The 26,481-nt window shown below is 45.2% G+C and overlaps 1 protein-coding gene across 4 annotated transcripts; it reads right to left on the reverse strand.

Moving 5' to 3' along the window:
* Window positions 1-945: 945 nt before the first annotated feature.
* LOC121271098 (nectin-1-like) lies at window positions 946-24,977 on the reverse strand. Of its 4 annotated transcripts, none has more exons than XM_041176844.1 (7): window positions 24,730-24,977; window positions 11,006-11,344; window positions 4,963-5,073; window positions 3,388-3,434; window positions 2,120-2,149; window positions 1,978-2,021; window positions 946-1,341 (listed from the first exon to the last, which is right to left on the reverse strand). In XM_041176844.1, exons 1-7 carry the CDS (start codon window positions 24,776-24,778, stop codon window positions 1,338-1,340), a joined length of 624 nt encoding a protein of 207 aa, XP_041032778.1. In that variant the 5' UTR covers window positions 24,779-24,977; the 3' UTR covers window positions 946-1,337. The 4 variants fall into 4 exon arrangements, with proteins under 4 accessions (XP_041032778.1, XP_041032780.1, XP_041032779.1 ...); XM_041176846.1 differs by lacking the exon at window positions 24,730-24,977 and adding an exon at window positions 21,924-22,126; XM_041176845.1 differs by lacking the exon at window positions 24,730-24,977 and adding an exon at window positions 18,259-18,427.
* Between the last annotated feature and the right edge of the window lie 1,504 nt (window positions 24,978-26,481).

The raw sequence follows: 26,481 nt of genomic DNA on the forward strand, positions 1-26,481 counted from the left end.
AACTGGAAATGCAGCTCCAAGTGGGCAAGAGCCTACTTTGGTCATTGGTGACAGGGAAGCAAGCGATTGTGACCCAGAACGTTGGGGTGGGGTTTGGGGGGGTGGTTTGTTTGGGAATTCCAGAACACTGGCTACATTTTTAAAAATTCATTCATGGGAAGTGGGCACCACTGGCAAGGCTAGCATTTATTTGCCCTCGTTCAGAGTTAACCTGCAGGCTAGACAAGGTAAGGATAGCAGATTTCCTTACCTAAAGGGCATCACATCAGCTGGGTTTTTATAACATTCAGCAATGGATTTCGTCAGAGATTGGAACCCTGTTTCTCTGGAACACCAACACAGTGACAATAGCACTATGCTGCTACTGCCAGACATGCTGAGCTTTTCCAGCACTTTCTGTTTCTACATATGAATTAGGAGCAGGCGTAGACCATTCAGCCCCTCGAGCCTACTCTGCTATTCAGTGAGATCATGGCTGATCCCACTGGAACCTCAACTCTGCATTCTGCCTACCCCTGATAACCTTTGACACCCTTGTTAATCAAGAATCTCCCCCTGCCTTAAAAATATTCATTGACCCAGCCTCCAATGCTCTCTGGGGAAGAGAGCACCAAAGATTCAAAGCCCTCAGAAAGAATAAAAAATCTTCCCATCTCCATCTAAAATGGGAGATTCTCCTTTTTTTAAACTGTGTCCACTAGATCTAGTCTCTCCCAAAAGGGGAAACATCCTCTCAGCATCCACCCTGTCAAGTCTCCTCAGGATATAATATGTTTCAATAAGATCACCTCTCATTCTTCTAAACTCCAATGGATACAGGCCTAGCTTGTCCAAACTTTCCTCACAAAATAGCCACACCCTCCCCCACTCCTCAACTCCCCCCCCCCCACTTCCCCCCCACCACCCCCCACCCCACAACACCCCCCCCCCACTTGCCCCCCTAACCATGCCCTCTGCACCTTGTCCAAGCCCAGGTGTGAGAGCTATGCACAATTCAATTGTGGAATTGGTCCCTGTACCACATTTTTGAAAAAAGCTATTATACATTATATGGTAATGGTCTGTTATTGAGAAAGGCGGGTAATAGAAATAGTTCCATTCATTTGCAAGCGGTAGAGAGATCCCATTGGGTGGATGACAATCTTGATTAAAGGCACTGAAATTTACTGCACCACTAAATAAGCAGAGATCTAGGAATGACAATTGCCTATGTCTACGTCATTGAGAACAGAATTTCCGCAAGAGGGTTTGTATAATAATGTTGAAAGATCAGGACAAAGTTCAGAGTTGAACACCGTCTGGGGTCTGGCTGAGCTGTGTTCATTCTTGCAAGCAGCTTATCTGAAAAAAAGAGATTTTAAAATAAATGTGAGTCGAGTCATTGCCTGAGAATCAATCTGTGCAAAGTAAATGGGAACAGCACAGTAGTTACTTCTAAGATCATGGTTGGAAGTGGAAGGGGGTTGAAAGAATCTTTCACAGGCAGAGGGGGAGAGAGAGAAAGAGAGAGGGAGACAGGCAGCCAGAGAGATGGACAGTCATGCTCAATTGACAGACATGATAGATAGACAGACAAACTGACATACATAATAGGTAGACAGGCAGGCAGACAGGCATGGCAGACAGACTTGACAGGCAGACATACAGAGAGACAGGCAGACAGATGGACATGACAGACAGACAGAAAGACAGACAGAGAGACAGACAGACAGACAGACAGAGGGACAGACAGAGGGACAGACAGAGTGACAGGCAGAGAGTTGGACAGATAGACAGATAGGTAGACAGACAGTTAGGCAGATAATCAGATAGAGATACAGACAGACAAACAGATAAATAGACAGATAGACAGAGATAGATAGATGGATAGATAGATAGATAGATAAGTGATAGATGCAGAGATAGATAGATGACAGTCAGATATATTCATGATGTCTTTGGATTGGCTAACAGTTAATGAAGCAGAATAAATTATACCTCTGTAATGCGCTGTAGACTGATTGTTCTGCTAAGTTCAGGCCCTGTGGGAAGTTGCCACAAGTGTAATTCGTTAGTATCTCAATAATGTTCATTTACCTAAATAAAATTTCACTTGAAATAAATATGTCTTCCACCCTACCATGTAAGTGGCGTTCACATCTGATGAATCCTGGAACATAAAGTGAATACGGTTATTCCAGGAACATTCAGGCATTGGCATCAACAGAAGAGCTAAGACGACATGGGGACAGGCGGGTACAACACAGTCAATGAACAGGGGGACAAAAACGTCAACAACTCTCTGGGTAGTAAATGAGAATCATTCACAGAATCATGAATTCACACTGAACCGAAGCTGGTTCCTCAGCCTGTTCTGCCTGTGCCAGCCTTTAGAAAGAGTTCTCCCTAATTAGTCCCACTCCTTTACTCTTTCTGCAAAACCTTGCTGAGTTGCCTTTTGAAACATTTGCCCAATTTTCTTCTGAAATTGACTATTGAATCTGTTTCCACAGCCTATTCAGCATTCCTTTCCAATCATAACAGCCTGGTCCATGGAGGAAAAAGAAACCTTAACATATCACTGGCTTTTTTGCCAATTATCTCAAATCTGTGTGTCCCGGTGACAGTCAATGAACAGCTTAACACTGCGGATGCTGGGAATCTGAAACAGAAACAGAAAAAGCCGGAAAAGCTCAGAAGGTCTGACAGCATCTGTGGAGAGAGGGGCAGAGTCAACGTTTCGAGTCCATATTGAGTTTTTCCAGCATTTTCTGCTTTCATATCGAAAGCGGGACAATGGGGTTGAGAAACTTATCAGCCATGATTGAATGGCGGAGCAGACTTGATGGGCCAAATGGCCTAATTTCTGCTCCTATGTCTTATGGTCTTATGGTCTTATATCAATGAAAAGCTGTGTAATTTTTCTTCTGCTATTTTTTCTTACTATTCATTCATGGGAATATGGGCTTCGCTGGCTGGGCCCAGCATTTATTGCCCATCCCTAGGTGCCCTTGAGAAGGAGGTGGTGAGCTGCATTCTTGAGCCGCTGCAGTCCATGTGGTGTAGGTACACCCACAGTGCTGTTAGGGAGGGAGTTCCAGGATTTGACCCAGCGACAGTGAAGGAACGGCTGACATATTTCCAAGTCAGGATGGCGAGTTTCTTGGAGGAAAGATGCAAAGCCATTGGAACAATAGTTTTGGTGGTACAGAACACTGAAATATTCCAGAGATAACTGTCAGGGATGTCACTAAGACGTGAACCGTTTGTGCTAAATGCTACATTCTCAAACACTAATTGCTATCATGTGGTTCCGGTTGGGTGCAAACAGTTGAGGCTGTCAATAGTGGAAGTGAAATGTTTAGTAAAGAGCTGAAATTACTAACTATTAATGTAGCTTTAAATTACCTGCTCAATTGTCTTTCTTTGAACGGGAACGTTGACATAGGTTTCTGCTGTAAATATAAATTAGGAGACTTGTGTTATTGCACATTCGCATCTGCTGTTTCACCTGATGAAAGGCAGCAATGCGCTGGTGTAAACCAGCTCAACAATTCTGATTGAGGGTGCAAAAGCAAGATACTGCAGTTGCTGGAAATCTGAAATAAAGGCAGAGATTGCTGGAAATTCTCAGCAGGCCAGGCAGCTCCAGTGGAGGCAGAAACAGATCAAACATTTCCACTGTTGTCCCATCTGTCAGGGCTGGAAAAGGTGACAGAAGCAACAAGCTTAAAGCGACTTATGTGATTAAATGACACAAGGAACGTTGACAATAAGTAAAAGTGGTTGGCAGTGGGGCATGCAAAGAGATAAAAGAAGAATGTAGAGGAGGTGTAAATGGTAACAGCAGAATGATTACCAACAGCTGCTGACCAAGAAAGAGGGGCAGAGGTTATGATCTGAAATTACTGAACTCAAAGTTAAGCCCAGGCAGGTGTAAATCGAAAAATATATTGCTTCCCCTCTGCCTTCCATTGGCCTTATTACAACACTGCAGCAGGCCGAGGACAGAGAGGTCAGAGTTGGAGTGGAGCGGAGAATTAAAATGACAGGAATTGGGGAACACAGTTGCAGACTGGATGGACGTGGTGTACAAAGCAATCGTCAATGTGCTTTTGGTCGCCTGATTTAGTGGAGACTGCATTGCGAGCAGCAAAAAGGCAATACGTCAAATTGAAAAAGGTGTAAATAAATCACTGTTTCCCCTGAAAAAGCACTTGCAGCCCTGGAATTTGGGAAGGGGTTGCGGGGTGGGGTCGGATGTGGGGAGGTAACAAGGCAAGTGGTACATCTTCTGGATTTGTAGTGGCGGGAAGTGGGGGAAGTCATTGATTAGTGAGCTGGGGTGTCACAAAGGGATTGGTCCCTTTCAAAATGCTCAAAGAGAAGGGGAGGGGAAGATGCACTTGGTGGTGGTATCCTACTGGGGGGTGGCAGAAATGGCAGACAATGACCTTTTGGATTGTAGTAGACAGTAGAGTGAAAGATAAGGGCAAGTAGAATCCTATAGCGGCTTTGGTGTAGGGGGGCAGGGGGTGCTGATAGGGGAAGGGGGTGAGTTGACAAGAGAGAAAAGGGGTGGTCATGTTTAGGGGCCCTGTCAATTAGTCAGGTGGTAGTGGGGATCCTCAGCTGAGGAAGAAGGAAGACATACCCATCAGAAGCAGCAGCACGGAAGGATGCATCATAAGTAAAGGAGCAATGGAGATGAAGACACTGGGAGAAGAGAGGAGAGTCTATATAGGGAGCAGGCTGGGAGGAAGTGTAACCTACATAGTTTGCAGGCTTGTGGTAGAATATTAGCAAATAGCCGACCCTCGGAAATTGAACTGAATGAGAGAGCAAGCTGGTGGGAAGGTAAGACCAGAGTAACCTAAGAAAGTTGAAAGATATTATGGTGGAACTATGAAACACCAGCGCCGAGTTGAAATATCTGTAGTCGTTTAGGTATTTGGTTTCACCTTTCATTTTCTGATGATTTACCTGCTGGTCTGCATTTTCGCCTGATGAATAGAACGATGAGAAACATGGAAAGAGCAAACACCACTACTCCCAATGTCACACATGGGATGATTAGCTTTCCATTCCCATGATCTGCAAAATCATCAACGAGAAACGAACAGTAAGTAAAACAATGGGTACAAGTTAGTAATAAAAAAAATACATAATCTTTTTGAGCTTCCTGTCAATAACCTTGCTTCTGTTATCAATTTCTTTTATCCAACAGGATGCAGTTGTTGCTTTCTGTACCAGACGCAGTGATGGGGTCAATTGAGTTAGGCCTGACATATTGGGCGGTGGTGGACACGGTAAAACCATCACAACCTTGGGAACCAGCAGACGCTTGTGAAACCAAGGTCCTGAGCCCAATCACTTCCAGCTGCTGCCTCGTAGGCTTTCACTCATTCATCGCTGCAAGAAAGGGGGTGGAAGTAAGGAAGGAAGAATAAGATGGAAGGAAAGAACCTTGGGGATGAAACGAAGGAGAAGCAGGAACAATCTCTTGTTAGTTGGGCTTGGGGAGGGCAATAGGGACACGTTTTTTTTAATGGGGGGGGATACCACTTTCCCTCATGCATTTCATGTGTCAAGTAGCTAAGAGCCTTCGCAAGCTGCATGTGGGGATGAGGAGAGAGGCCAAAACGGAATTGCAAAGGAAGGAGCTTCTGAAGAATGTGTAATGGTGTATTACAAGACAGCTTGGCTGGAGTTGACTGAAGGCTCTGCCACCAATGGTGGACTATGGTTTTGGGGGAGGGGGTGGGGCAGGATATGGAGCAGTAATAAACAAAATGGCAGCGGCATTTCAATGCTGGGACTGAGAAATCCTCCTGATGCAGAAGACGTGAGGTCTGACACTCTGGTTAACATTGAAGCGTGAGGATCTGCACCACTGCTGTTGGCCTGAGGCGACCGGTGCAAACTGTAGAGGGGGAGTCAGTGCAGACTCGATGGGCCGAATGGCCTCCTTCTGCACTGTCAAAATTCTGTGATTCTGTGAACTGCGGCAACTGTTTGGCTGAAGACGGAGATTTTGGGGCTGGTTGAAGATGGGAGGCGATCCTGCAGGCCTGGAAAACGAAGCTGATGATTGTAATGTGCAGGGCAATACTCGGACACAATGGGGGGTGGGGAATCTGTGACAAATTCAGCAGTATCATTTAAGGAAAAAGCTTTGAAAGAAATAAGGACAATTTCATTGAAAATGGGAATTGGAGCTGACGGGATAGGCTCGCTGGTAAGTCATGTACACTGATTGTGGACAGTAATTATTGCAGCTCTCCCTCGCGCCTCTTCGATTACCAGGTTTGGTGGGGGATGTTGTTTGCATCACCTTCTCAAGGGCAATTAGGGCTGGGAAATCAATGCTGGCCCAGCCAGGATGCCCATATCCCGTGGAAGAATAAGAAAGAAGCTTTAATGAGGAAACAGTTGAAGGGAAAACTCAAGGGAAATGCAATTACATCCCGATTCATGTGCTGATTAATTACTTTTTCAATGGCCCTTAGAATTAGGCCAGGATGCTCAACAGGAAATATCTCATGGTATTCCATTGTCTCGTGTGAGGGAATTCATTAAAATCCTTCAGATATGTCCTCAAAATGAACCAAATTCCCTGTACTTGGGGAGCCCAAGCAATCCTGTAATTGCAGGCAAATGAGCAGAAAAATCTGCCTTTCTAGCCCTATGGAAATGAAAGAGGCAATTTGAAAAGTACCTTCATATATAATTAATATACTTCATCTACAAGGCACAATGCAGGAGTGTCATGGAATGCTCCCCGCTTGCCTGGATGAGTGCAGCTCCCACAACACTCAAGGAGCTCGACACCATCCAGGACAAAGCAGACTTCTTGATTGGCACCCCATTCACAAACACTCAGTCCCTCCACCACCGATGCACAGTTACAGCAGTGAGTGTACCAACTACAAGATGCACTGTAGCAACTCGCCAAGGATCCTTAGACAGCACCTTCCAAAGTTGACGTCTTCGAACTAGGCACTGTACAGCCTTCAGGACTGAATATTAAGTTCAACAACTTTAGATCTTGAACTCCCTCCTCCATCCACTCCCCCTTTCTGTTTCTTCCCCCTCCCTTTTGTTTTTCCTATAATTTATATAGATTTTTCTTTTCCCACCTATTTCCATTATTTTTAAATCTATACCTTTTATGCCCTTTTAGTCTTATTTCACCCCACCCCTACTAGAGCTGTACCTTGCATGTCCTGCCATCCATTCTTAATTAGCACATTCTTTTAGATAGTATCGCCACCTTCAACACCTCTTTCTTCTTTTGTCTGTGACATCTTTTGATTATCTGCTCCGATCACTGCTTGCTTGTCCCTACAACCACCCCCACCCCCACTTTTCTTGCCCCCACCACCCCCCCCCACCCCCCCACCTCTTTAACCAGCTTGTATTTCAGGCCTCTCCTATTTTTACTTAGTTCTGTTGAAGGGTCATGAGGACTCGAAACGTCAAATTTGTTCTTCTCTGCCGATGCTGCCAGACCTGCTGAGTTTTTCCAGGTAATTCTGCTTTTGTAGAGAATCCACATTGGTGCTTTTGCTCAACAGGCCAGAGTGGCAGGAAATGGCAGGTTAGTACCTCTGGCCCATCGACATATTTAAAACAGTCTTTGCCTTTCATGTTAAGTGAATCACCTGTCTTGTGTGCAGCAACGATAACCTCAAAGGAAAACCACCACAGTTTAACATGCAAGCTCCCTTAACTCTAACCTCCCAAAGAAAATGATCGCTCTTGAATTTTTTAATATGTGCGGCTGGGGTTTACAAATGGGCGGCTGGCGAATCAACCACAACCGATCACATTGAACCAGCCCAGCAATCGTGTAATCGCGGATATCCAGAAAATGTCAATTCAGCCAGTGAGGGAAGTTTAACACTTCTCTAGTTAGGGGAGGAGCTTGCTGTCTTGTTCCTCAACGGTAGCGCACTTTGAATTGGATTACATTATTTGTGTATTGCTGAAAAAAGAGACACGTGGAAACTCTTTGTCTTCCACTCATCAGGGCACTTTGCAAGAATACCAAAAATGAAGGGAAAACAACGTTTGTGTGTACAGGAAGCCACATGTATTAATACACAGAGCCCAATCAGAGTCCGCTTGCCAACCAACCAGCACTCTCTTCACATGCAGTATAAATTGTTGTTTTCCCCTTATATCGGTAGTATTGTGAGGTGTCCTGATGAGTGCAAGGTGAAAAGCTTCAACGTGTCTCTTTTTTCTGCAATACTCAAGTTCTGCCCTACCAAGCGATCATTGGAATCAATTGTCTTTGTATACGGAACTGACAGAGGATCGATAATTTTATCGTGTAATTATCTGTGTTGTTTGATCCTGGGTGGGAGATAATACACGTCACTGTTTGACCATTATCATAGTCATTGGTGCCATCTTGTACAAGCTAACAATAGAGGCTTGGCCTAAATAGCCAAGTGGTTATGGTACTGGGTTTGTAACCCCAAGATCAAGAGCTCAAATCTCACAATGGCAAACTATGAAACAATGTAACTTCATCTGAATAGGAACAGATGGAAATGTGTTTGTACTCAGAAGATTTACAACCAGTAACCACATTACAGCTGTGATCCATACCACTCTTTTTGGGACTGAGGTACTGCTTCCATGCCTGATAAGACAAAGCAACTCAAATTTGACACAGCTCGGATGGACAAAGGGCATTGAGAATAAAGCCTTCACAGTGTATAATCCTAAATTCGGGATATCGGTCCCAGATGAAAGGTACTCCAGTCGGCTCGTTTTCGGACTCTCAGGACACGTGCCCTTTTTGCGATCTTGTGGAGTCCGTGGACCATGTATACATAGGGTGTTGTAGGCTGCACTCCCTTTTTAGTTATTTGAAAAACCTTTTATTGGTGTTTTGTTTGCACTTCAGCCCCACGCTCCTGATCTATGGACACCCGGTGCGGAAGGGGGTCGGGAAGGAGGAGGATCTCCTCGTGCACCTGCTCCTGGGCCTGGCCAAGTTGGCCATTAACAGGTCCAGGCAGCGGGCGATCGACGGGGGCGTCCCGACCGATTGTTTGTCCCTCTTCCACGGCTACGTTCGCTGCCGGATGTCCCTGGAGAGGGAGCACGTGGTTTCTGCTGACACGCTCGAGGCCTTCCGTGCTCGGCGGGCACCGCGAGGACTGGGGTGTTTTGCTGACCCCTTTAATCACATTTTGATTTAAAGTTTGTAAGGTTCCTTTAAACTTTTGTCCTTGGTTTTACAGCTGACCTGAATTAGGGGCTGTGCCTGACTTATCCCAATTTTGTTGATTTGGTTTTCATTTAAAAGGTTATCAAGAGTTCAAATCTCATAATGGCAAACTATGAAACAATGTAACTTCATCTGAAACAGAAGGAAACGGGTTTGTACTCGAAAGAGTTACAAGCTGATAACAGTTGCTGTCCCATTGTTGTTTTCAATCAGGGTTGTTGTTTAGTTTCCAGGGGAACCGGAAATCCACGTGATCTCGGCTGCTGGGTTCCCGTAGGCTGAAGTACAATTTGCCACTGGCACTTCTGAATCAGCAGTCCGTGCGGGAACCGGGATCGCCCTGTTATTGGGAATTGCTTGGGGAGATAAACAAGAAATTAACTCAACGTCTGTTTCAACCATGTCAGGAGCTTACAATTAATCCGGAGCAAAAAGATACAGAAACCAGATCCTGTCAATATTTACATGTCTCCATCAAATGGCCCAACTGCATCATGGATGATGTTACGGGCTAAGACGGGACCGAGGTAAGAAAGTGAGGAGAGAGGGACAAAGGCAATGGGAGAATGGAAGGAATGAGCAGGAATATAAGAAGTAAAGCGATTGGTCTCAATTCAGCCACATTATTGCTCTCAGTCAGATCCAACTTGTGCTTATGCCCTACATATGGTGCCAAAGGGATGGGTCTTGGATGGGACTGGGACTGGCGATGGGTGTTGTGGGGGCTGCTGGGTGCGGAAGGACCAAAGGAAATGGTCGGAGTACTGGGTTTTGAGAGGGTTGGGTAGTTGGGTGGAAATGCAGCAACGTGTGAGAAACTGGCTTGGCTCTGGGCCCTGCCCCCATCTTTATGGGGGGAAGGGGGTGTCTTTGCGGCGATGGCAAACAAAAGGCTGGAGATGTTCCAGATTCAGGACTGAGAAAAATGGCCATGATCGAAACTGTATCATTGGCACTTGATCACCCAATCAGCAAGTGCCACAAGGACAGGACTGTGCCACTGGGAGGCGCAATTTGGGGGGCCTAGTGTGCGGCTGAAGGAAGAGTGTTGGAACCATGGTGGAGGGTAAGAGGTGGCACTGAAGCCCAGGACAGTGAAACCAATGCCTGTGACCTGCAGGCCAGACCAGGACTCAGAGAAGTGGATCTATGAATCGACCATGAAAGCGACTGATGGGGGATCGATTGTGGACGGCGAGGAAGTGGGACAGAGCGTCAAAAAGATGCAGTAGGGTGAAGAATACAGGGAGGGGTACTGTATCTGACAGAGTGTGTGAAGTGACGCGGGATCAGTGCAACATGCTTGCGGTGTAGATCTGCTTCCCAAAGTTCTCCAGCGCTGGGGAAGGGGATTTCTCTTGTCTCATGTCTGTACCTGTTAGAGATTAATTGGTACAGATTGATTGCTGAGAGTCGTCAATGGCTCTGATATCTTTGCAGAGTGTGGCTATCAATAATGGGAGAAGACGAATATGATAAACTTTACTCGTTTAGGTCTGACAATCCCAACCTTCCCATAAATAAAAGTTTCACTTGCAACTGCTAAACAAATACTAAATATCTCAGTAATAGCTCTATGATAAAATAATGAATTGGAGCTAGAATGTGACTAGGTTAAAGTGTTAGAATTACACAACAGTTTTGAAGATAATTGCAGGGGTATTAAGTTTACACCCGGATACACAACCCAAAATTCAACCCCTCCCCCTCTCTGCATGAACATCACATTTCCCCACAGATGAATCTTCACGTGAACAATACTCCATGTAGAATACACACCTAAAATCGTTAGATTCATTACTATCTCAGCTCTTCCCGGAGGGGATAGCTTGGCCACGCACGTATACATTCCCTGATCCTCCATCTCCAGAGCCTTCAATAGAATTGATCCGTCCAGCGGTGAATGGCTACTGAAAACGACCCGACTGGAGTACCTTTCATCTGGGACTGATATCCCGAATTTAGGATTATACAATGCGAAGGATTTATTCTCAGTGCCCTTTTTCCATTGGATCTGTGTCAAATTTGAGTTGCTTTGTGTTATCTGGCATGGAAGCAGTACCTCAGTCCCAACAAGAGCGGTAAGGGTCACAGCTGTAACGTGGTTACTGGTTGTAGCTGCAGGAACAACAATAATTGGCGGGGTTAGGAAACACATTGGTAACTGATTTCTCCTCAATCCGAATCAGAGGCCCCCAAGGAACATTAAATCCTCAACAGGCATATGTGAGGAGTAAGAAAGCGCAGCCACACCTGTCCGACAGCCTGCCCACAAGGCTCCGCCCGGGGGAAATCTGGTCCCTGGCGCTCGCGATAAACGTGCGATATATCGTGGCTCGCCCATTCTCCGCTCGGCCCGATATTGGCACCAGCAGTACTGAATGTCAAGCAGAGCAACTGAATGGCGGCGCATGATCGAGAGGCTGAATGACCTCCTCCCGTTCCGATGTTCCTTTTCATATGCTAAATAAAGAACTAATTTTTCCTTGGGCGATTTCGCTTTCATTAATATTTTTGGCTTTTACATGAGACTCCTCAGATACTGAAGCCACCCATGTCCAAATGCAGCAAGACCTGGACAATATCCAGGCTTGGGCTGAGAAGTGACAAGTAACATTTATGCCACACAAGTGCCAGACAATGACTATCTCCAACAAGAGAGAATCCAGCGATCTCCCCTTGATGTTCAGTGGCATTACCATCACTGAATCCCCCACTGTCAACATCCTGGTGGTTACCATTGGTCAGGAACTGAACTGGACCAGCCATATAAATACTGTGGCTACAAGAGCAGGTCAGAGGCTAGGAATCCTGCAACAAGTAACTCACCTCCTGACTCCCCAAAGCCTGTCCACCATCTACAAGGCACAAGTCAGGAGTGTGATGGAGTACTCTCCACTTGCCTGGATGAGTGCAGCTCCCACAATACTCAAGAAGCTTGACACCATCCAGGACAAAGCAGCCTGCTTGATTGGCACCCCATCCACAAACTTTCACTCCCTACACCACCGATGCACAGGAGCAGCAGTGTGTGTACCATCTACAAGGTGCACTGCAGGAATTCACCAAGGCTCCTTTGACAGCACCTTTCAAACTCATGACCACTGCCATCTAGAAGGACAAGGGCAGCAGATAGATGGCAACACAACCACCTGGAAGTTCCCCTCCAAGCCACTCACCATCCTGATTTGATGTAGACACGATGGGCTGAATGGCCTCTTTCTGTGCCATTAAAGCTCTGTGAACTGTAACCTGGGGCAAGTGTTTGGCTGAAGGCGGCATTTTGGGGATTGGTTGAAGATGGGAGGCGACACTGGAAAGTGAACCCGGTGATTGTAATGTGCAGGGCAATACTCGGACACAGTGCAGGGAAACTATGGAAAACACAGCATGGAAACAAGTGAATGAGGACAGATAGTGGATGATGTTATGGAAAGGGAGAGAGAGAGGGCTGAGGTAAAAAATTGAGAAAAGAGAGAAGGCAATCGGGGACTGGAAGGAATATACGAAGTAATGCAATAGCTTTCAATTTAAAACATGCTTGCCCTCAATAAGGTGCAGCTTGTACTTAAACCCTACATGTGGTGGAAGAAGTCAACATCCTTCACAAGATGGTCCTGGCGATGGATGTTGGTTGCATTGGGGGAGGGGGCATGGGGGTGTGGGGGTGGGGTAAGGCCTAAAGGAAATGGTCAGATTTCCAGCTTCTGAGGGAGATGCAGGGCTGGATCTCAATGTAGCAATGTGCAGAAAACCGAGCTGCCTATAAAGATCCTGAGACCCTCGATGGACTGTGGGTAGACGGGCAGCAGTGACTAAGGACTGGCGATATGACCTATTCATCACTGAGGCATTCCCAGAATTGGAAACTGTGTCTGACTCATTCAGCCAGTCAGTAAGAGCCATGAGTGTCTGTCACTTTGCAGTTGGCCTGTGCCAGTGGGAGGTGTAACCTGGGGAATAGAGTGCGGTTGAAGAAGGTGTTTTACTGTTGGTGAGAGTTGACACTGCAGCTGGACTCGTAATCCAGAGACCCAGGGTAATTCTCTGGGGACCAGTTTTCGAATCCCACCATGGCAGACAATCGAATTTGATTTCAATAAAAACCTGCAGTTAGAAGTGTGATGATAACCATTGTGGATTGTTGTCAAACCCATCTCGTTCTCTAATATCCTTTTAGGGAAGCAAATCTGCCCTCCTTACCTGGCCTGCTCTACATGTGACTCCAGACACACAAGCAATGTGATTGGCTCTTAAATGCCCTTTGATCAAGGCCAATTCAGGATGGCCAATTAATACTGGCCTAGCCAGCGATGCCCACATCCCATGAATGGGTCAAAAAAAAAAATCCCAAGGCGGTGAACCCAATGTATGTGACCTGCAGGCTATACCCGGACTCAGTGGACTGTTAGGAGGCTCTATGGAAAAATAATGGGATATATAGCGTCGGTCACCTGGTGTATTTCCAATGTGATCTCAAGTTCCATTTACTTCATTGCAACTAAGTGGCTGATGTGATAACACCCAATAGCTTCATAGTCCAAGGCACATTTTTACCTGTCATCAGACCTTCCAGAATTGGCCAACCTCTTAAACTAAAGAAATGAAAGGAGGAACATAAGAACTAGTAGCAGGAGCGGGCAAATCAGCCCCTCGAGCCTACACTGTCATTCAATACGATCATGGCTGATCTCATTTTGGCCTCAACTCCAATTTCTCCCCATAACCTTTCAGCCCATTACTAATTAAAAATCTATCTATCTCCACCTTAAATTTATTCAGCGTCCCAGCATCCACTGGACTCTGAGGTAGTGAACTTCACAGATTCACGACCCTTTGAGAAAAATATTTCCTCCTCATCTCTGATTTAAATCTACCACCCCTTAGCCTAAAACTGTGGTGATATTATCTATTTAATAAGTTGATCTCTCTTCAGTATTGTGAACTCTTGGCTGCATATGCGTCAATGCATCAAAATCCTGATCTGCCATTGTCAAAATAGAAATCAGTATGAATGTATGCTGTATTGCATAATGTAACAATCCTTGAGTTATTATGGAATTTACAATGCAGTGATAGGTCATTAAAGAAATAGTTTGACCTCTAGGGGAATGGAGTATAAAAATAGGAAAGTCTTGCTAAAACTATGCAAGGCACAAGTTAGACCACATCTGGAATACTGTGAACAGTTTTGGTTCCCTTATCTAAGGAAAGATTTCCTGGCTTTGGAGGCAGTCCAGAGAAAGTTCACTAGGTTGGTCCCGGGGATGGAGGGATTTTCTTATGAGGAGAGATTGAGTAGGTTGGGCCTGTACTCATTGGAGTTTAGAAGAATGAGAGGCGCCTTAATTGAAACAAATAAGATTCTTCGTGGGCTTGACAGGGTAGATGCTGAGAGGTTCCCATTATGGGAGAGTCTAGGGCCAGAGCGTATAATCTCAGAGTAAGGGGTCACCCATTTAAAACAGAGATGAGAGGGGATTTCTTCTCTCAGAGGGTAGTTAATCTGTGGAATTCTTTACCGCAGAGGGCTGTAGAGGCTGGATCGTTAAGTATATTCAAGGCTGAGATAGACAGATTTTTCATCAGTAAGGGAATCGAGGGTTAAGGGGATAAGGCAGGAAAGTGGAGTTGAGGATTATCAGATCAGCCATGATCTCATTGAACAGTGGAGCAGATTCAATGGGCCGAATGGCCTATTTCTGCTCCTAGGTCTTATGGTGTCTCGCAAACTCAGGAGGTCCCTAACAGTTAATGAAGGTCTTTTACGGTGTAGTCGGTTTTGTAATATAGGACTTGCATCATTCAATTTCCCATATTCCTGCTGCTTACCTGTAGTCTCCCTGTAGTCTCCCCACTTCAGGTATTTATCCAATTCCCCCTTTTGAAAGTTCCTATTGAATCTGCTTCCACCGACATTTCAGGCAGAGCCTTCCAGATAACAACAATTCACTGTGTGAAAGAAAAAATGCTTCCTCATGCCCCTCTATTTGTTGATATTCATTCACGGGATGTGGGCTTCGCTGGCTGGGCCAGCATTTATTACCCATCCCTCGTTGCCCTTGAGAAGGTGGTGGTGAGCTGCCTTCTTGAACCGCTGCAGCCCAAGTGGTGGAGGTACACCCACAGTGCTGTTAGGGAGGGAGTTCCAGGATTTTGACCCAGCGGCAGTGAAGGAACGGCCGATATATTTCCAAGTCAGGATGGTGAGTGGCTTGGAGGGGAACTTCCAGCTGGTGGTGTTCCCCATGTGTATGCTGCACTTGTCCTTCTAGATGGTAGTGGTCATGGGTCTGGAAGGTGCTGTCTAAGGAGACTTTGGTTCCTGACTGTTCGACCTCAGGAAGCAATTTCTCCTCATTGATTTTCTGTCATGGGTTGTGGGTGTCACGGGCAAGGGCAGCATTGCTTGCCCACCCCTAGCTGCCTGCCTTGCTAGGCCATATCAGGGAGCAGTTTAGAGCCAACCACATTGCTATGAGTCTGGAGTCACATGTAGGCCAGGCAAGGACAGTCAATTTCCTTCCATGAAGGTCACTAGTGAACCAGATGGGTTTTTAAGACATTCAGTGAGAGTTGACATGGTCACCATAACTGAGGCTAACTTTCAATTGTTGATTTTTATTAATTGGTTTTAAATTCCACCAGCTACTGCTGGTGGGGGCTGAAGCCACATTCACAGAACATTAACCTGGGTCTTGACATTACTAGACCAGTGACAATACCATTACACCACTGTCTCATTAAATCCCTGCAAGGTTTTCAACACCTCTATTAAATCTCCCCTTCACTTTCTCTGCTTGAAGGAGTGCAAGCCAAGCTTCTCCAGTCTCTCCACATAACAGCAGTCCCTGTGCTCTGGTACCATTCAGTCAATGCAAAAGCAAAACGCTGCAGGTGCAGAAAAGCTGAAATGAAAACAAAAAAATGCCGGAAATACTCAGCAGGTCAGGCAGCATTTGCGGCTAGAAACACAGTTAATCAATCAGATTGAGGTGACCTTTCATCAGAACCAGACTAGCATTGTGTTTATGGGTTGCTGTTATATGTGGGTTCTTTATAGGTTCTATATCTGAAAAAATCTTAAGAAATAGGAGCAGGAGTAGGCCATTTGGCCCATCAAGTTTGCTCCTTCATTCAATAAGATCATGGCCGATCTGATTATGGCCTGAACTTCACTTTCCTGTCTTCCCCCCTTAACTCTCGAATCCCTTGTCGATCAAAAATCTGTCTAACTCAGATTCCACAGATGAACGACCCTCTGAGAGAAGAGATTCCTCCTCACCTCCATCTTAAATGGGAGACCCTTACTCTGAAACACTGCCTCCCCACGTCCTAGCTTCCAGCAGGAGGGGAAAACATCCCCCCAGTATCGACCCTGTCAAGGCCTCTCGGATCTTATATGCGTCAATAAGATCACCCCTCATTACATTCAGTGCTGTGCACCACACCAAATGTATATTGTCCTTGAGAGGGTAGGTGGGAGGTGAGGGGGTGGTAGGGGACAGTTGGGGAGAGGGAGCACACATTCACCAAGGGAATACAGAGACTTCACAGGTTAAATTAACAGGATGGGTTGCATCAACTTGACTTTTAGTTCATTGAATTCTGAAGCTGGGGAGTTGAATTCACAGAAATGTAGAAAATGGTTGCAAGGATTTGATGAAGTGGGTAAGGTGCAGCTTTTCCCGCTGGTGGCTGTGCGGTCCATGTCAAGAGAACTTAATGACAGCTTGAGAACTAAGCAGCTCAGGAATGAAATCAGGAAGCCCTTTTGCTCAAAACAGGACTAGACACGTGGAATTCTTTCCCGCAGAAAGTGGTGGGCCCCGTGTCTGATTAAATCTCCATGATTAATAAAATTAAAGATTTTAAGGGTTTTGATCAAAGGTGACTAAATTAAATTCAAGTACAGGTCAGTCATGATCTAATTAATTGTTAGTACAGACTCAAGGGACTGAATGGACTGCTATTATTCTTATATTCATTTATACTCATATAACATATATATATAATATGCATGTATAAGTATTATAAGAAGCAATGTCCATTGATGATTGCGCGATGTTCAGCTCCATTTGTAACTCCTCAGATACTGATACACTTTGTACCTGCCTGCAGAGGACTTAGCCAACCTTTTGGCTTGGTGTGATCAGGGGCAAAGTAAGGTTGGCATCACAGAAGATCCAGGCAATGGGCATCTCCAACAACAGGGAATCTAACAATATCCCCTTGATGTTCAACACAATTATATCACTGAATCCCCCATTATCAAAATCTTGGGGGTTATCATTGGCTAGAAACTGAGCTGGGTCAGCCATATAAACACTGTGGCTACAAGAGCAGGGCAGACTCTGGGAATTCTGGCTGCAATTAACTCACCTCCTGAGTCTTCAAACTCTATCCGCCATCTACTAGACACCAGTTAGGAGTATGATGCCCACTGGCCAGAATGGATGTGTCTCCAAACAATACTCAGGAAACTCGACACCATCCAGGACAAAGCAGCCCACTGAGGGGATGTTTCCCCTCCTGCTGGAATCTAGAACGTGGGGAGGCAGTGTTTCAGAGTAAGGGGTCTCCCAGTTAAGATGGAGGTGAGGAGGAATCTCTTCTCTCAGAGGGTTGTTCACAACTTAACAAGACAGCACCTTGCAAACCCAGGACGTCAGCCACATCGAAGGACAGGGACAGGTGCATGGGAACATCGCCACCACCTGGAAGTTCCCCTGCAAACCACACACCATCCTGACTTGGAAATATATCACCGTTCCTTCACTGCCGCTGGGTCAAAATCCTGGAACTCCCTCCCTAACAGCACTGTGGGTGTACCTACACCACATAGACTGCAGCAGTTCAAGCACATTTAGAGGTGGGGGGTAAATGCCAACAATTCCAGCCTACATCACATAAAGCAACTTTTAAAAAAATAGTTCTTTTTCAATATTTTCAGGTAGGACATAAGAAGCAGAAGCAATTTTTTTTTTCAAAAAACTCCAACACCAAATGGCGTGACAAGCTTGTAATCTCACCAGACAGAAGTGCAACATATGCCATCGACATCCAAACCATTAATGCCATTTCAAAGTGGAAACATTCACCGTTGCTTCTCCAGCAGGTGAAAGCAGGTGACACTCTGGGGAGATGGTGCCTCACAAAAGCTATCTCAATACCCCTCGGGTGACAGCTGCTTTTACTTATTTCCGTTGCAATTTTCAAAGAGCAGGAAGACTCGCATAACGGACGGGCCACCCAGCTGAGCAGCTCCACGCTTCCGATATATTTATTTACACGCAAAGAGAAAACAGTTTGTGCAATTACATTTCTGCGTTTAGCAAGGGAGTGAGCACAGTGCCATTGATGTCGCAATTGGTACACAGGCTGAACGTGTTAGGCAAGGGTGCTGGGTTGAAACAGCCCTTCAACCAAATTAACAACATGTTTTTATGTACAGAGAAGTCAGGATTATAAATAGAACCATGGAAATGTAGAAAAGTTACAGCTCAGAAGGAGGCCTTTCAGCCCATCTTGTCCATGCCAGCCCAAGGACACCCAGGCGCCCTTTCTAATCCCACCATCCTGCAACCGGCCCATACCCCTGCAGCTTACAGCACTTAAGGTGCAGATCCAGGTACTTTTTAAAAGAGTTTAGAGTTTCTGCCTCGACCACCAACTTGGGCAGCAAATTCCAGACACCCACTACTCTCTGCGTAAAAAAAGTTCTTCCTCATGTCCCCCCTACACCTTCTGCCACTTATCTTGAATTTACGTCCCCTGGTTCTAGAAACCTCCACCAAGGGAAACAATTTTATCCTGTTCACTCTATGTATTCCCCTCATACATTTAATGTATATATATAAATATATATGTGTGTGCTTGGGACAAATGAATCCAAAACCAGTTAAGTAGCTTAAATCTACCATGGCTCATCACACACTGAGCAATAACCTTCCCCTCGAAAAGGCCTGTCTGGAAACTCACCGCTTATGTAGGAATTGGATTTTGATTTTTATTCATACATGGGGATGCGGGAGTCACTGGCTAGGCCAGCATTTATTGCCCACCCCTAGCTGCCCGGCTTGCTAGGCCATATCAGAGGGCAGTTAAGAGCCAACCACATTGCTATGAGTCTGGGTCACATTTAGGCCAGGCAAGGACAGTCAATTTCCTTCCCTGAAGGTCACTAGTGAACCAGATGGGTTTTTAAGACATTCAGTGAGAGTTGACATGGTCACCATAACTGAGGCTAACTTTCAATTGTCGATTTTTATTAATTGGTTTTAAATTCCACCAGCTACTGCTGGTGGGATCTGAAGCCACATTCACAGAACATTAACATGGGTCTTGACATTACTAGACCAGTGACAATACCATTACACCACTGTCTCCTTATTAAAGCCCGGCAAAGATTTCAATGCCTCTATTAAATCTCCCCTTCACCTTCTCTGCTTGAAGGAGTGCAAGCCAAGCTTCTCCAGTCTCTCCACATAACAGCAGTCCCTGTGCTCTGGTACCATTCAGTCAATGCAAAAGCAAAACGCTGCAGGTGCAGAAAAGCTGAAATGAAAAGAAACAAAAAAAAAATGCTGGAAATACTCAGCAGGTCAGGCAGCATCTGCGGCTAGAAACACAGTTAACCAATCAGATTGAGGTGACCTTTCATCAGAACCAGACCAGCATTGTTTTTGTTGCTGTTATATGTGGGTACTTTATAGGTTCTATATCTGAAAAAATCTTAAGAAATAGGAGCAGGAGTAGGCCATTTGGCCCATCGAGTTTGCTCCATCATTCAAAAAGATCATGGCCGATCTGATTATGGCCTGAAATTCACTTTCCTGTCTGTCCCCCTTAACTCTCGAATCCCTTGTCGATCAAAAAGCTGTCTAACTCAGCCTTCAATATACTCAGTGACCCGGCCTGCACTGATATTTGGGATAGAGAATTCCACAAATGAATGACTCTCTGAGAGAAGAGATTCCTCCTCAGCTCCATCTTAAGTGGGAGACCCCTTACTCTGAAACACTGCCTCCCCACGTTCTAGATTCCAGCAGGAGGGGAAACATCCCCCCAGTATCGACCTTGTCAAGGCCTCTCAGATCTTATATGCTTCAATAAGATCACCCCTCATTACATTCAGTGCTGTGCACCACACCAAATGTATATTGTCCTTGAGAGGGTTGGTGGGAGGTGAGGGGGTGGTAGGGGACAGTTGGGGATAGGGAGCACACATTCACCAAGGGAATACAGAGACTCCACAGGTTAAATTAACAGGACGGGTTGCATCAGCTTGACTTTTAGTTCATTGAATTCTGAAGCTGGGAAGTTGAATTTACAGAAATGTAGAAAATGGTTGCAAGGATTTGATGGAGTGGGTAAGGGAAGCTTTTCCCGCTGGTGGCTGGGCGGTCCATGTCAAGAGAACTTAATGACAGCTTGAGAACTAAGCAGCTCAGGAATGAAATCAGGAAGCCCTTTTTGCTCAAAACAGGACTAGACACGTGGAATTCTTTCCCACAGAAAGCGGTGGGCCCCGTGTCTGATTAAATCTCCATGATTAATAAAATTAAAGATTTTAAGGGTTTTGATCAAAGGTGACTAAATTAAATTCAAGTACAAGTCAGTCATGATCTAATTAATTGTTAGTACAGACTCAAGGGACTGAATGGACTACTACTATTCTTATATTCGCCTATAATCATATAACACATACATATGTATATAAAATATGCATGTATAAGTATTATAAGTAACGATGTCCATTGATGATTGCACGATGTTCAGCGCCATTTGTAACTCCTCAGATACTGATACACTTTGTACCTGCCTGCAGAAGGTATTAGCCAACCTTCAGGCTTGGGCTGATCAGAGGCAAAGGAAGGTTGGCATCCCAGAAGATCCAGGCAATGGGCATCTCCAACAAGAGGGAATCTAACAATATGCCCTTGACGTTCAACACAATTATATCACTGAATCCACCATTTTCAACATCTTGGGGGTTATCATTGGCTAGAAACTGAGCTGGGTCAGCCATATAAACACTATGGCTACAAGAGCAGGGCAGACTCTGGGAATTCTGGCTGCGATTAACTCACCTCCTCAGTCTTCAAAGCCTATCCTCCATCTACTAGACACCAGTTAGGAGTGTAATGCCCACTTGCCTGAATGGAAGTGTCTCCAAACAATACTCAGGAAACTCAACACCATCCAGGACAAAGCGGCCCACTGGGTTGGTGCCCCATCCACCACCTTCAACATCCACTCCCTCTGCCACTGCACATTGGCAGCAGGACACTGCAGCAACTTAACAAGACAGCACCTTGCAAACCCAGGACGTCAGCCACATCGAAGGACAGGGACAGGTGCACGGGAACATCGCGACCAAATGTAAGTTCCCCTCCAAACCACCCACCATCCTGACTTGGAAATATATCGGCCGTTCCTTCACAGCCACTGGGTCAAAATCCTGGAACTCCCTCCCTAACAGCACTGTGGGTGTACCTACACCACATGGATTGCAGCAGTTCAAGCACATTTAGAGGTGGGGTGTAAACACCAACATTGCCAGCCTACATCAGATAATGCAACTTTTAAAAAAATAGTCCTTTTTCAATATTATCAGGTAGGACATAAGAAGCAGAAGCAATTTTTCTAAATAAAACCTCGAACACCAAATGGCGTGACAAGCTTGTAAACTCACCAGACAGAAGTGCAACATATGCCATCGACATCCAAACCATTAATGCCATTTCGAAGTGGAAACATTCACCGTTGCTTCTCCAGCAGGTGAAAGCAGGTGACACTCTGGGGAGATGGGGCCTCACAAAAGCTGTCTCAATACCCCTCGGGTGACAGCTGCTTTTACTTATTTCCGTTGCAATTTTCAAAGAGCAGGAAGACTCGCACAATGGACGGGCCACCCAGCTGAGCAGCTCTACGCTTCCGATATATTTATTTACACACAAAGAGAAAACAGTTTGTGCAATTACATTTCCACGTTTAGCAAGGGAGTGAGCACAGTGCCATTGATGTCGCAATTGGTACACAAGCTGAACGTGTTAGGCAAGGGTGCTGGGTTGAAACAGCCCTTCAACCAAATTAACAACATGTTTTTATGTACAGAGAAGTCGGGATTATAAATAAAACCATGGAAATGTAGAAAAGTTATAGCACAGAAGGAGGCCATTCAGCCCATCTTGTCCATGCCAGCCCAAGGACACCCAGGTGCCCTTTCTAATCCCACCTTCCTGCACCCAGCCCATAGCCCTGCAGCTTACAACACTTATGGTGCAGATCCAGGTACTTTTTAAAAGAGTTTAGAGTTTCTGCCTCGACCACCAACTTGGGCAGCGAGTTCCAGACACCCACTACTCTCTGCTTAAAAAAAGTTCTTCCTCATGTCCCCTCTACACCTTCTGCCACTTATCTTGAATCTATGTCCCCTGGTTCTAGAATCCTCCACCAAGGGAAACAATTTTATCCTGTCCACTCTATGTATTCCCCTCATATATTTCATGTATATATGTAAATATATATGTGTGTGCTTGGGGCAAATGAATCAAAAAGCAGTTAAGTAGCTTAAATCTACCATGGCTCATCACACACTGAGCAATAACCTTCCACTCGATAAGGCCTGTCTGGAAACTCACCGCTTATGTAGAAATTGGATTTTTTTTTTTTCTATTCATACTTGGGGGTGTGGGAGTCACTGGCTAGGCCAGCATTGCTTGCCCACACCTAGCTGCCCAGATTGCTAGGCCATATCAGAGAGCAGTTAAAAGCCAACCACATTGCCATGCATCTGGAGTCACATGTAGGCTAGGCAAGGACAGTCAATTTCCTTCCCTGAAGGTCACTAGTGAACCAAATGTGTTTTTACGACAGTCAGTAATAATTGACATGGTCACCAAAACTGATGCCATCTTTCAATTGTCGATTTTTATTAATTGGTTTTAAATTCCACCAGCTACTGCTGGTGTGGGGTGAACCCACATTCACAGAACATTAACCTGGGTCTTGACATTACTAGACCAGTGACAATACCATTACACGACTGTCTCCTTATTAAAGCCCTGCAAGGTTTTCAACACCTCTATTAAATCTCCCCTTCACCTTCTCTGCTTGAAGGAGTGCAAGCCAAGCTTCTCCAGTCTCTCCACATAACAGCAGTCCCTGTGCTCTGGTACCATTCAGTCAATGCAAAAGCAAAACGCTGCAGGTGCAGAAAAGCTGAAATTAAAACAAAAAAAAAATGCTGGAAATACCCAGCAGGTCAGGCAGCATCTGCTCAAAACAGGACTAGACACGTGGAATTCTTTCCCGCAGAAGGCGGTGGGCCCCGTGTCTGATTAAATCTCCATGATTAATAAAATTAAAGATTTTAAGGGTTTTGATCAAAGGTGACTAAATTAAATTCAAGTACAGGTCAGTCATGATCTAATTAATTGTTGGTACAGACTCAAGGGACTGAATGGACTACTACTATTCTTATATTCATTTATACTCATATAACATATATATATTTATATAAAATATGCATGTATAAGTATTATAAGTAACGATGTCCATTGATGATTGCACGATGTTCAGCGCCATTTGTAACTCCTCAGATACTGATACACTTTGTACCTGCCTGCAGAAGGTATTAGCCAACCTTCAGGCTTGGGCTGATCAGAGGCAAAGTAAGGTTGGCATCCCAGAAGATCCAGGCAAAGGGCACCTCCAATATAGGGGAATCTAACAATATGCCCTTGACGTTCAACACAATTATATCACTGAATCCCCCATTATCGACATCTTGGGGGTTATCATTGGCTAGAAACTGAGCTGGGTCAGCCATATAAACACTGTGGCTACAAGAGCAGGGCAGAGGCTTGGAATTCTGGCTGCAATTAACTCACCTCCTCAGTCTTCAAAGCCTATCCTCCATCTACTAGACACCAGTTAGGAGTGTAATGCCCACTTGCCTGAATGGAAGTGTCTCCAAACAATACTCAGGAAACTCAACACCATCCAGGACAAAGCAGCCCACTGGGTTGGTGCCCCATCCACCACCTTCAACATCCACTCCCTCTGCCACTGCACATTGGCAGCAGGACACTGCAGCAACTTAACAAGACAGCACCTTGCAAACCCAGGACCTCTGCCACATCGAAGGACAGGGACAGGTACACGGGAACATCACCACCACCTGGAAGTTCCCCTGCAAACCACACACCATCCTGACTTGGAAATATATCGGCCGTTCCTTCACAGCCACTGGGTCAAAATCCTGGAACTCCCTCCCTAACAGCACTGTGGGTGTACCTACACCACATGGACTGCAGCAGTTCAAGCATATTTAGAGGTGGGGGGTAAACGCCAACATTGCCAGCCTACATCACATAAAGAAACTTTTTTAAAAAATAGTTCTTTTTCAATATTTTCAGGTAGGACATAAGAAGCAGAAGCAATTTTTTTTAATAAAACCTCAAACACCAAATGGCGTGACAAGCTTGTAAACTCACCAGAGAGAAGTGCAATATGTGCCATCGGCATCCAAACCATTAATGCCATTTCGAAGTGGAAACATTCACCGTTGCTTCCCCAGCAGGTGAAAGCAGGTGACACTCTGGGGAGATGGTGCCTCACAAAAGCTATCTCAATACCCCTCGGGTGACAGCTGCTTTTACTTATTTCCGTTGCAATTTTCAAAGAGCAGGAAGACTCGCATAATGGACGGGCCACCCAGCTGAGCAGCTCCACGCTTCCGACATATTTATTTACACACAAAGAGAAAACAGTTTGTGCAATTACATTTCCGCGTTTAGCAAGGGAGTGAGCACAGTGCCATTGATGTCGCAATTGGTACACAGGCTGAACGTGTTAGGCAAGGGTGCTGGATTGAAACAGCCCTTCAACCAAATTAACAACTTGTTTTTATGTACAGGGAAGTCAGGATTATAAATAGAACCATGGAAATGTAGAAAAGTTACAGCACAGAAGGAGGCCATTCAGCCCATCTTGTACATGCCAGCCCAAGGACACCCAGGCGCCCTTTCCAATCCCACCTTCCTGCACCCGACCCATAGCCCTGCAGCTTACAGCACTTAAGGTGCAGATCAGGTACTTTTTAAAAGAGTTTAGAGTTTCTGCCTCGACCACCAACTTGGGCAGCGAGTTCCAGACACCGACTACTCTCTGCATAAAAAAAATTCTTCCTCATGTCACCCCTACACCTTCTGCCACTTATCTTGAATCTATGTCCCCTGGTTCTAGAATCCTCCACCAAGGGAAACAATTTTATCCTGTCCACTCTATGTATTCCCCTCATATATTTCATGTATATATGTACATATATATGTGTGTGCTTGGGACAAATGAATCAAAAAGCAGTTAAGTAGCTTAAATCTACCGTGGCTCATCACCCACTGAGCAGTATCCTTCCCCTCGATAAGGCCTGTCTGTAAACTCACTGCTTATGTAGAAATTGGATTTTTTTTTTCTATTCATACATGGGGTGTGGGTGTCACTGGCAAGGCCAGCATTTATTGCCCACACCTAGCTGCCCAGATTGCTAGGCCATATCAGAGAGCAGTTAAAAGCCAACCACATTGCCATGCGTCTGGAGTCACATGTAGGCTAGGCAAGGACACTCAATTTCCTTCCCTGAAGGTCACTAGTGAACCAGATGTGTTTTTACGACAGTCAGTGATAATTGACATGGTCACCAAAACTGATGCCATCTTTCAATTGTCAATTTTTATTAATTGGTTTTAAATTCCACCAGCTACTGCTGGTGTGGGGTGAACCCACATTCACAGAACATTAACCTGGGTCTTGACATTACTAGACCAGTGACAATACCATTACACGACTGTCTCCTTATTAAATCCCTGCAAGGTTTTCAACACCTCTATTAAATTTCCCCTTCACCTTCTCTGCTTGAAGGAGTGCAAGCCTAGCTTCTCCAGTCTCTCCACATAACAGCAGTCCCTGTGCTCTGGTACCATTCAGTCAATGCAAAAGCAAAACGCTGCAGGTGCAGAAAAGCTGAAATGAAAACAAAAAAAAAATGCTGGAAATACCCAGCAGGTCAGGCAGCATCTGCTCAAAACAGGACTAGACACGTGGAATTCTTTCCCGCAGAAAGCGGTGGGCCCCGTGTCCGATCAAATCTCCATGATTAATAAAATTAAAGATTTTAAGATTTGATCAAAGGTGACTAAATTAAATTCAAGTACAGGTCAGTCATGATCTAATTAATTGTTAGTGCAGAC

Source organism: Carcharodon carcharias, chromosome 29 (genome assembly GCF_017639515.1).
Source record: "Carcharodon carcharias isolate sCarCar2 chromosome 29, sCarCar2.pri, whole genome shotgun sequence".
NCBI lineage: Eukaryota > Metazoa > Chordata > Chondrichthyes > Lamniformes > Lamnidae > Carcharodon > Carcharodon carcharias.

Coding starts and splice junctions, on each gene's coding strand:
- LOC121271098 (XM_041176844.1), bottom strand. CDS start 24,778: ATGGCATTAATGGTTTGGATGCCGATGGCACATATTGCACTTCTCTCT. Junction 11,345..24,729: donor ACATATTGCACTTCTCTCTG/GTGAGTTTACAA, acceptor TTGTTCCTGCAG/CTACAACCAGTAACCACGTT. Junction 5,074..11,005: donor AATGAATCTAACGATTTTAG/GTGTGTATTCTA, acceptor ATGATTTTGCAG/ATCATGGGAATGGAAAGCTA.